The following is a 12,254-nucleotide window of genomic DNA, read 5'->3' on the forward strand; positions in this document are numbered from 1 at the left end:
TCGCGTGGATTTTAATTGTTTATTTGGCCGCTTGCTTTCTGGTGGGTGGTCGCTCGCGCGCCTGTGCCTACTTAGCTATGCGCGATGTTGTTGGATATGAGTCGGGCACAAAGCAGAACGATGTTAGAGCATGGTTGGCTGGAGTGGACGCCCACTGGTTTCAATATTCAGGCCGTAATCTGGATTCCGCAGGAAACTGAAAAAAAAAAAGTGTTGCATTTTTTGCATTCGACCCGTCGCGGTGACCCAGTGGCTATGACGTCACGCTGCTGCACTTGAGGTTCAGGGTTCGATCCCGGCCGTGCCGGACGCATTTCGGTGGAGGCGAAGTGCAAAAAAATAAGAAAGAAAAAACCGCCCTTAGAGTTAGAGGCACTTCAAAAGAACTCCATTTGACCAAATATAATCCGGGAGCCGCCCCCCCCCCCCCCCCTACGGCATGTCTCATAATCGTGATTTTGGCAAGACCCTAGATTTTTTTTTCGAGGTTAGCTTCGTGTAGGTGTAACTTCATTTATATCGGCGGATCTCTATAGGTCAAAACAAATCGGGACCTCATCAACTCATTATAGGTATTTTCATTCATTGCTTTGTTAAACTTGTTATGTCCTTCTTTTACATGTATACATTTATATGGTATCCCAGCTGACGCTAGCCATGATGTTAAAGAATAACGGTGGAACTACGCACAATTATGACACCTATACGGTGCTTAATTACAGGTCCTCTGCCGCCAGCAGAAAAAGAAAGATTGTGTTGATTACCCGGTTAACTACGGAATAATAATTAAGAAAATATGTGTTTGAATTCAGGGCATTCAGTGGCGTAGCTAGGTCGTCGGGCACCCGGGGCCCTTAGCTCTTCTGTCACCTCCCCCCCACCCCCCGCGTGTAGTCGAGGAAGGCGAGGATATCGACAATATTCGGGTGTCTTCAGACGTATATGACACTCCCCCCCTCCTATTGGCCCCGTGCACCCGGGGCCCAAGCCCCCCCCCCCCCCCCCCCCCCCGGTGCTACGCCACTGAGGGCATTCCTTCCAATGGGACGCCCTTAATACGTTCTAAAGCAACGGCATGTATTGGGTAACTATTATTTTTTTCGCGCGTAATACTAAAAAGTACAGCGTGATGGCGCACCCGTGTGCCGCACCCCAGCGGTCACTAAGAGTTAGTTTTGATGGTACTAATCGCCATTGATTCGTGGCCTCAGAGATTTCCGCGCGCTGGCACGCGGAATCTCGGAGGTCATGGCTCATTGCCCGACTCGGTATGGTAAGCTGTCGGAGTGGGAGATAGTCGGTGCTGAAAATTGTAAGTAATTCAGAGGGACAAATTTGTGAAATTCGCGCTCCCATTCTTTTTCAACACACGATTATATAAAAATCCCTGTTAAGAAATTGAGGCAACAAATAAAGATTCCGCTTCATCAGTCACTAGAGTGCAACTTTTTCTCTCAAATGCCGCAAATTTCGTTAAAATCGGCCCAGGGGTTATCTCAGAAAAGCAATTCTGCGTTTCACATGTATTCGAATAGCCGATCTCGGAGTTGGGGCCGAGCTAAAGCTTCCTCTTAAGGCCTGTCCCCTTTAAAAAAAAAACATTTTACCAGGCGCAGGTCTTACAGGAGGCAGTCTTATGGCTATTCACTAAAGCCTCTAACTGCGGTCATAGTGCTATGCAAATATAATGCAGCAACTGGTGGCCGCCTATAAACACATCTATAAAGTCGCTGACCAATTCTTCGGACATGGACTGACGCCGTAGTATAGCGGCGTACGGGAATTAATGAGAACGTGAATGTGCACCTGTCGCTTAGTAAAACATTTTTTCTCTTCAAATCTTCACACTCCAAAGAGGGGGGGGGGGGGGGGGTGCCTGCTTTGCATGAGGGCGGGCCTTACGCGAGTAAATACGGTACTGCACGCATCTTGCAGCATTTCACTCGGAGATCACTGCGTATGGTCGGGGTCAGTCCGTTGTAAGGGAATCCCTTGAAGTGGGCATCAACTCGTGTGGGTATGCGGAGGACAAAATACATTTCGGGACAATCACCTAGGCAAATCGGTGACGTCGTTTGAGGGCGGGGTACAGCCACGCACATCCATGGTGAGCCTGTGTGGCTCCCTGTTGAAGCGTGTGGCTGTACGCTTAACCCTTTATCGCTTCCTTTCATTTATTTCTCCAAAAATGCTTCGGTTCGTCATTTAAATATCATGTTAATGCGATTAGCGTTTCTAGGATACTTCAGGCACGTACTCTCGGGTATCTATGACGGTATCTTAACCGCTTTCCTTTCATGCCAACTTGGGTAAGTGGTCACCTGCCAGGGGTGTTCGTCAAGGCGCATGTTCTACTACAATAGATGTTGTGGCGAGTTGCTGCGACATACTTGGAATTTTAAAACAGCGCGATATACGGAGCACCACTAAAAAGATGCTAACACAGACACAGCTCTGCGTCCGTGCCCTTCTTTTATACTGGTGTTCCGTCTTTCGCACTTTATTAAAGTTACAGGTATGTGGGGCCAGTTGATGTACGCCACTGAATATGTACTGCTCTTCACTGCACCGCTTTGACGCCAAGTTGGTTCACTGGACATGTGTCAGAAAGTATATGGGCTGCTCTTCGATGGCAAAAAAGAAAACAAAAAGAAAAAAAATTCTAATATATCTGCAATGTCGGGCCGAATCGATCCCGCGTCATATATGTTCGACACTGTTGTCCGATTAATATATCCCGACATTCGCAACGCCCGAACTTCGCGACCGCGCCACCAGATAGCGTGGCCTGTCGAGATGGAAGCGCGAAAGTGGAGCCTGGCTGCATACACGTAATTACAACTATAATTACGTGTATACTTTTACGTGTTGTATATAATTACGTATATCTTACGTGTATATATAATTACGTGTTAAAATTTTATAATTAACGCTTTTCAACGGTGGCAGTACGGTGTGTCCCTACATTTTTTCAGTGCTAATCGCGTTAACGTCGACAGTAATCCTAAGATTGGTTTCTGATAGAATTTTTTTTTCTCTTTCTGTGTCTCTTTCACTCGCTCTGTACCTAACAGTACGCGAATAGGGACAGTCGAGAGTCCTTTGTGAATTCTCACTCAATTAGCGCTATTCTATACAGAGGCAAAATACAGATGCCATGTGGAATTGCAGAGACCTCTACGGGCGTGCTGATTAAGTGAGCTGTATTACACGGAGTGACAGTTTCCGTAGGCAAACCTCCCACATTCACCGACATTTATTTCGTTTATCCATGCAGGTTCCTTGGACGGATGTTCCTGTATGGTACATATTTCAGAATTTGTCTGGTTTCAGGAATATATTTATTTTGCGGATTGTGCATTGGGAAGATGACTGGAATAGAACGAAGCATTGACTGATGACGGTAAAATACCTGTCGTCGACGTCTGTTACGGTTACGCCTTTCGTTACAATATTGGAGCACTCACTTTTGGACATCACCAGCGATATGGAGCAAAGAACTGTCGCTATACATCGACGATATGATCAGCGGGCTTTCCCTTCTTCTCTTAATCTTTCCCTCCCTTTTCCCCTTCCCCTCGTGCAGGGTAGTAAACCAGGCTTAGTTCTGGTTAAACCCCCGGCCTTTCATTTATCATATTTTCATTTCCCTCTCTATCTCTACTCGTTTGCGAAGACAGTTACTGATCCAAATGAATGCAATATGATTTGCGAGAAATAACTGATGACTGCAAGAATTGGTATCTATAGTGCTGTTGCACGGATAAAACAATCGACGAGCCAACTGTCTCCTGAAGAACACGGCCGGAGAATTTTACAAGTGACTCAATGAAAACGACCGACCCAAATGCCTTCATGAGTCATAATAAGCGGAACTGGGCCCGTATTAACAACAACAAAAAAGCTCTTATGCTAGAGTTGTTTTTATAAAGCAAATTCCAACCCATCCTGGTGCTGCGCATATCATTAACGAAATCGGCCAGCCAGTGGCGGTGAGCGCGTTCGGACCGAAAAGCCTCGCCAATTCGGCACCTGGTAAGCACGCTATGGCAGTACACGCAGAAGGAAACAACATCCCCTCCGTTCGGCAAAAGCGCATTTCCGACGCAGTCGGTGCGCGTGCGACTCCCACACGCGAGATTAGCAAACTCCCGTGCGCTTCGACCAATCGGAGCTCGGATCGGGTGCGCTGCGGCATCGCCCGGACGAACCAATCAGGAGTCGACGCCGTCTGCGGCGGCGACCCATTAAAGGCGTCCGGCTTGCTCGAAAAACCCGAGACGACGAGGGCTGTCGCTTCCAACTCGATCGTGCCATTAGGAGTGCCTCACATTTCTCTACGGCGACGTCTCATGGCCTCCAAGTGACGGTCCCGCGGTCGACGTCAACGCTACCGAGAGCGCGGCCTGCTTTGAACGTGTCCGGCGGACAACCGCAGTCGCCGGACGTTCCCCGCGACTTCCGGTAGGTAAGCATTCCTTGGTAGGATGATTTCTTTCCCGTAGTAACTATTTTTCTGCTGAGTTTATGACTAAAGTTACCACATGTACCTCTGGAGGTGCAGTCGTTCATCTATATATCGTGGGAACGACGGTTGGAAGCGTATATGGATGGATTTTTCTAATAGTAGTATATATAATTAGTCTTCGTTTAATATCTATAAAACACACGGTCCAGTTAATCTAGGACCTCGTGACATTCAACGGTTTTATTATTCACGTGTAGCATTTACGTTGTTGCCAAAACATTGGAGTTGTATAGGAACTCGCCAAACTGAGAAAGGGCAACCAAATTGGAACTCTTGACAAAGGCTCCCCAAAATTTGTTTTTGTGGGGATTATAGTTTTTCCAGGACAGCAGGCTGAATTTGCATACATGTGTATTTATATATAGGGCAAAGGCCGTTATTTACACACAAGCGTTCAACATCGTCTGTGTATCACCTGCCCCTCATTTTCTACAAACATAAACAAGGTGGTTCGTTTGGTTCCCTGAGAAAACCTATGCTATACATGCCTCGTGAATCGCGTGGCAATAGTCAGAAAGTGAGTATTCAGTAACTGTTTCAGGTGAACATAACTACGCCTGGACCAAAAATTTCCTACACATCATCCCTAACGTGGCTTTTTTCCACCCACTCTGAATGAAGGACAGTTCATCTAAGACACTAGCAGATCGCGAATGACGAACGTATAAAGCTTTTAATCACTTGTTGAGGAATTTTTCGCGAAGTCCCTAAATAACCAACTCTCTTGAAATTTCTCCCGCCCATCGATAATTTTCAATTTTATGCCGCCTTGACTACTTCGAAAATGTTGGGCAAGCTTTCTGCTTGGTTTATAAAAAGCTCCGAAGCGCTTGCATTATTGTCTACGAAGACTCCAGTAACCTTACGAAATGCATACATTAACCAATAACATGATTCTTATTTAAACGAAATGTAATAAGTGTACCTTGTTTAGTTACCCGAGGAAACAAGGAGAACAAATTAAACCACACACCTCTGTTACACCCCTCTGTTGCATTCGAGTTTGGCCGCATACTTCGTAGACCAGGATGGCAATGTGTCATCATCCGCGGAACCCTGAGTATCGTATTCGTCGTTACTGTCACAGCTGCCCTCGGTTCTTTCTCACTTCGGTTTTGGAATTCCCTGCTGTGGGATGAGGGGGGGGGGGGGGAGACACCTGCCTTCTCCAAATAATGGCCCCGCAGAGCCACCCTTCTACTTCTCGCTGCCGGGGACCAAAGCTATGCTTAACTACTTGCTCAGACAACAGTTGTGATCACGCACATCGCCGAGTGCGAACAAATCAATCCTTAAAAAAATCGAACCAGTTGGCGAAGTTTTACAGCACTAGTGTAAGGAAACAGTATCGGATAAGGACGAACGAGCAGGGAGCGAAACTAAGCAGCTGAAACGCGAGCTATCAAATCGCGTTTATTATAGCGATAGCTCTACTGCTCAAGGTACAAACCCAGAAAACGCCTGGTTCCGTAAATCTGACCTTCAAGCTCACCACCCGCCGTGGTTGCTCAGTGGCTATGGTGCTAGGCTGCTGAGCACGAGGTCGCGGGATCGAATCCCGGCCACGGCGGCCGCATTTCGATGGGGGCGAAATGCGAAAACACCCGTGTACTTAGATTTAGGTGCACGTTAAAGAAACCCTGGTGGTCGAAATTTCCGGAGTCCCCCACTACGGCGTGCCTCATAATCAGAAAGTGGTTTTGGCACGTAAAACCCCACAATTTAATTTTTAATTTTTTCAAGCTCACCCAAAGTCAAAGTGGGACTTAGCCTGCCACTACCGGCGGCTCCCGCGTACGCCGCGTGGGCGCCGATATTGTGAACGCGATCTGTGATGTGTACAAAGTGCGCGGACGGGCGTGCCTCATCTTCAATGTGTTCTGCGATGAGTACAAAGTGCGCCAAGGGCTGACAGCTTCGTATGCGCTGTGCTTTCAACGCTCAGTTCGCTTTGAAGTGAGACGCAGCATGAAGGTCAATTCGCTCGCTGCTGCTGCCGCGCCGAACAGCGACTGTGCCCTCTCCCAAAGCAAGCAAAACCGTGCTATCGCTCGACAAACTTGGTTCAACCGCGTTCATCAACGGCAATTTATTATCTCAGATTGTTCTTTCACTGTGCCCTAGTAAGAGTTCAGAATTTTGTATGTGATGTTTAGCATACCTGTTTGGGGAACGAAGTGGGTTTCCCGCGTAACTGTTCTTGTGAGCTGTTTGTCCCTGCACCTGTACCTTGCGTCGATAATGTTCTCCTTGTCTCCTCTTCACTATTGAACTTCACCTTATCTACTTAATTGGGAACCCGACTGACTTGCCGTTCATGATATTATCACGTGTCGTTAGTTTTATAGACGTAGTGCACAGTGACGGTCTCTCAATCTGCGGAAGTACGAACCAGCGAAAACACGAGGCGCAACGGTGACGTTAGCGCGGAGGAGTGTGGAGTGAACGCACTTGCGTATGGAACCTTTTTCACCGGCTTGCTCACTCCCTGTGAAAAAGATGGCGCTTGCTCCACGACCAGTGTTATGTTGCCTCGAGACCCGCCACGTCCCCTTCGCAGTGGATTGATTCCTTTTCGCGGCGGACGCATACCGGAATGCTTGGAATGGAAAAGCGCTTCTGTACTTAGGTTTAGGTGCATCTTAAAGAATGGCCAAATGAATCCTAGTGCCGGACCCTACCGCGTCCCTCATGAACCCACTGGACCGTTTGACGGTGCTAAATTCAACGTTCCTTAGACATCTGCTAGATAGGCTGTACGTGCACGCACTCGAGTAACATTGCTTCCTATAGTCACTGGATTGACAGCTGTTTTATTCTCAGACGGATATTTGTGCTAGAAGCTTATCGACTCGCACTGTATTGTGTTCGTAATGAAAAAGCACCGAAAAAATATTCACCCTTCTAGAACTCTGCTGTTCTGTTAACTGGGCACCTCTGCAGGTACGGTCCTCCCAGGTTTTATTCGTCCTTGTTTTCTTGCGTCACAACCTCTGAAGAAAATGTCATCTCGTCTCAGACCAAGTGTTTGCCGCCGCAAAACAATTTTGCCATGACTGGGACAAATTCCGTGAGGTTCGCAAAGCCCGCGCCGCCCGTGGAGAAAAGCCGGAGAGTCTCGTCCAGTGGTGCGCACTAATTCTGCAAGATGTCTGCTCCACCACCAAAACCATAGAGACGGATCTACAGACAGACAAAATGGATAGCAGGCTAGCACACCTTCTCGAGGCTAAGCAATCACTTCTCGAGAGGTGGAAAAGCCAACGCTTGAGTCGCAAGCTCAGAAAAAAGATAGCCGAGATCAACAAGCAGATCGACGAGCACTGCCAAGCCCTGTCTAGGCAGCAATGGGACGAAATTTGCAATTCAATCGAAGGGCAGATTCGCACGGGAGGCAAGTGGAATCTTCTCAAATGCTTGCTCGACGACTCCGACACCAAGTCAAACCAGAGAAGTATGCTCGCTAAAGCGCTCCACGAAGCCAAGAAGTCGTCTTCGGAAAAGGACGTGCTGGAGATGTTGGCTAAGAAGTACCTGCCGGTCAAAACTGTGGCCGATGAGGCGGCATACCTAGTATACAAAGGGAAGCCGAACTCCGCGCTGGACGAACCTTTCTATATCAGTGAAATCCGCCGCGCCCTACACGATCTCAATGGTAGGTCAGCACCCGGCCCGGATCACATTGACAACAAGGCTCTCAGAAACCTAGAGGACGCATCGATCGAGGTTTTCACAGATGAGATCAATCGGATTTGGGAGGAGGGAATTTTACCGGAAGAATGGAAGTTGGCGAAGGTCATACTAATCCCAAAGCCCGGTAAACCGCCGAGCTTCGACAACCTCCGCCGAATCTCACTGACGTCATGTGTAGGGAAGGTGGCCGAGCACGCCATCCATAACAGAATTGCAGAGTATATCGAGACCAACGACCTTTTCCCTCACAACATGATAGGTTTCAGGCCAGGCCTCTCCACCCAGGACGCCATGAAGCTTATCAAGATCCAAATCCTGGAACGCTGCACTCGGGACACGAGAGCCATCCTTGGTTTGGACCTGGAGGAGGCCTTTGATAACATCCGTCATGAGTTCGTTCTCGACGCCATTTCTAAACTCGACCTGGGCTCGTCCTTCCATGCCTTCGTCAGGTCTTTCTTGAGCAAACGATGCACCATCCTCAAGGCTGGAGATTTGGAATCGGAGAAAATGGAGCTGAGCAGAAGAGGCACACCCCAGGGGTCAGTCATCTCATCGCTCCTCTTCAACATCGCAATGGTCGACCTCTCAAGATACCTAGGCAAGGTCCAGGGCATCGGTCACACGATCTACGCGGACGACATCACTGTCTGGTGCGCGGGTGGCAGTGACAGACAAGTCGAAGCCGCTCTCCAGGAAGCTGTCGACCCTACAGAGCACTTTCTAACCGACACGGGACTCCAGTGCTCCCCGAAGAAATCGGAGCTCCTTCTCTACCGCCCAACTAGAAAGGGCCGCAAGCCACTGAACTGGAAACTCCCACTGAAATTGACATTAATCTCTACACCAAGTGCCGAGATCCCATTCCCAAAGTCTCGTCCGTTCGAATCTTGGGAATGACACTCGAAGGAGCGGGCACGAATGGCATCACCATTCACAAACTATCAAAGAAGACGGATAGCGTCATCGGTCTAATCAGGCGGGCGCAACCATGGGCTGACCAGAGGGCCCACGATGCGGCGGTCGGGCATGACCTGACTGTCCCAACGTGGGAGCTGCCCGCAGTGCGCTGAGCCGCGTACCTCAGGACTTTCATTAAAGTTTTGCAGCCATCCATCCATGACGGTTTATTGAGGACAAGGTTCCCAGAAAAATATAGGCGAGCAAGACGACGAGGAAGCGCAGACGTGATATTGCTTGGCATATTTTGAGGCAACAACAACAGCTTGGCAAAGGCGAGCTAGTAGACGGATCGGAACTTAGGTTCTCGTGTACGGACCAATCGGTAGCTTTAACCCTGGTGACGTCGTGTACCTGACTCTGCAGGCGTAACGACGCATGAACACGAAACTGGAAAAGCCCGGAGTGTTATCAGGGGTAGTTTATGGGACCCTTCAATATATGACGACTCTAGTCCCTGTCGTCCCGGCTTGTTAAAGCGGCGGACACTCGGTGGTGAATTGGTGGTGGGTGCCATTATCCCATAGATGGGACAGGCGTGGGGCACCAGGAGCAGCTACAGAGGACGAAGGCGACGTATTGACACGTGTACTTGTTTCATCATTTATCGGGTGACCATGTTTCGCCGTCTAACAAATGTTATCGCTCAGCGCACGACGCGCCTGCATGTATCGGAAGTTTCTGGAATATTATCGACGGTTCTATCCGCTGTCTGCTGCCACCGAACCTCGTGCAATCTGATGGCGTGTATGCGCGATGGGAATTGTGTAGTACTTTCTGCAAGACACGCGGGCACCAGCGATTTCTCTGGAACTTTCGAATACTCACGTACAAAAGCCGGCGCGCTTGGGCCGCGGATAAGATTTCCGACGATCGCCGAATTTGTTCACCGCTTTCGTTGTAGTGTCATTGCTGCTTGCTTTTTTGGGCACATGTTCGCCCAATTAAGGTTATTTTCGTCACTCACAGTTTTCCTACTGCGTCTTTGGCGGTCATTACAACGTGACAGTATGGTGCTTACCGATGGAACCGATGGAGAGTTGCATGCAAGAAAACTACATGGATACACCTGTAGATACATTTAGGGATTCTACGCCCCTTGTGCCACAGTGGGGCACAGCCATTCTCCAGGATTATAAGCTAGTGCGTACGTCCCCAGTGGCAAATATGCAATGGCTGGAGAGGAGGGTAGCCCAAACATAAGAAAATTATTAAAATCAAAGGACATGTTGAATGTATCCCCGTGCCATTCCTTTCTGATGTCGGTGTGCTTTAGAGATACCTACGAGCTGACATATTATGTGCAAGGTTCATGTCGCGATTTGTTGTTTGATTACGCAGAAAGAAGGTGCCCTCACTGGCACCACTTTGTCCTGTAGCACGGTTAGCTTGGCTATCATGCGACAAACCGAAGACCCACGCCCAAACACCACGGTGGTAGGCAAATAAAACATCGTTTTCAAGCTTTACGGTCATTGAACAGTCAGGAACAATGGAAGTACTAATCAAAAAGAAGAGTGCAGGTAGCATGTGGTTGACGATGCTCTCTGTTTGTACGACTATAACCTGTGACAACTTGAAAATAAAAGGCTATATGTACGCTGTCCAACACGAACACAATTTTCATAGGTGCTCCAGCTAATTAGCTTCGCTAATTTCTGTGACGTCAAGTGGCCTTGCATGTTTAAAACGGCGTATTTCCCCATACAATTCCGTCTCTGTATCACTGCTTTCAGATGAAACGGGAAGGTGTTCGCAAATTTTGTGATGTTCGGATATCAGTGCTCAGCAAAAGGTAAAATTTTAGCTTGAAACAGCGAGATCTTATACTCCAATCGCCCTAGCACTTGCGAAGGCACTAAGCTCTGAGAGGACTCCAGCTGGCTCGGCTTTCACAGGCGAAGGGCATATGCAAAACAATTCTTTTTTCTTGTGGAGCTTGTTTCTGATTCTTAAGTTGTCACCGACATAAATAAGTCACAGCGTTCCTTTATCATTTCGAGGACCTTCCGCCTGATGCTTCCTCTAGCGTGTTTGCCTAACTCCATTCTTTGAGCTCTCTGCCATCCAGGCACCATTTTCTCCCGCAGAATCAATCAATCAATCAATCAATCAATCAATCAATCAATCAATCAATCAATCAATCAATCAATCAATCAATCAATCAATCAATCAATCAATCAATCAATGTTTTCTTTTTCCTTTCGCTAACAGAAGAAATACATCGATAAGTTTACAGAAAGAGGTCCCAGAGCACAACGTTGTGGCTTCTCGTGAAAGAACGCCTAGTTAGATGCCGCTACCTGCCTAGAAAGCCGCCATGTACGCACTTCTACGACCTGTTCTTGAGCGTGCCTCGGCGCATACAAAACTGAGCGTGCAGCAGGCACTTTCCCACTTGATGCTGCCTGGATTCGCGCCTGCGTAGTATAGCTGGGCAAATTTTTCAAAGCAACGTACTTTCATAGTCAGCTATGCAGTTCTATGGAAATGTATTTTCAGCATGCAATTAAATGCAGTATCATTCTCCTAAATCTGGCTAGCTGTCTGACTACGAAGCCGTACAAACATTTAATAGAAAATTCAATGTTCTGGTCACCATGCTACGCTTCATGCATAGAACGCAACAATACGAAGGGTATGTAGCTAGACCTCTGTCAATTCATAGCGCCATCGTCTCTATGCAAGTCAAATACAATAGCAGAAAACGCATGCTTTCAACCTTTACACCTGATCCTTAAGTTAAATCTGTCTAGTAGCAGTAAACACATAAAAATTTTGAATCAAGTCACAAAGTGCTGTAAAGCTTAAATGCTGTGGCATCTTGTCCAGCAACTAAGAGACTTCTGCAACGATGTTTTCTTTATTTTTTCTTCGGCATGCAGCAGGGTATAAGGTGCGAGGGTAGAGAAACCACGGCCATGCTGCTACAGTGGACCGCCCTGTGGTTTGGCTTGCTTGCCGCCTGTCCACGCCTGGTGGCAGCCGAACCCGACGTGCCCGACTGGAACGAGATCTTCAGTAACCGGTAAGCACTGGCCGATACTGTATAAGCGACACGAATGCTGTAGAG

At 48.0% G+C, this 12,254-nt stretch overlaps 1 protein-coding gene across 2 annotated transcripts in view; it reads left to right on the plus strand.

Annotated features, from left to right (window-relative positions):
- Positions 1-4,285: 4,285 nt before the first annotated feature.
- The window catches only part of Ilp7 (Insulin-like peptide 7), a 52,758-nt gene continuing 44,789 nt past the window's right edge, over positions 4,286-12,254 (plus strand). Inside the window, exons 1-2 of one of the 2 annotated variants that reach the window (XM_055062214.2) lie at positions 4,286-4,468; positions 12,067-12,209. In XM_055062214.2, the coding sequence (XP_054918189.1) occupies positions 12,103-12,209 (107 nt within the window). In that variant the 5' untranslated portion in view covers positions 4,286-4,468; positions 12,067-12,102. The remainder of the gene's footprint in view (positions 4,469-12,066; positions 12,210-12,254) is intronic. The other variant, XM_050194505.3, reaches the window with a different exon arrangement.

This window comes from Dermacentor andersoni, chromosome 10 (genome assembly GCF_023375885.2).
Source record: "Dermacentor andersoni chromosome 10, qqDerAnde1_hic_scaffold, whole genome shotgun sequence".
NCBI classification, from domain to species: Eukaryota; Metazoa; Arthropoda; class Arachnida; order Ixodida; family Ixodidae; genus Dermacentor; species Dermacentor andersoni.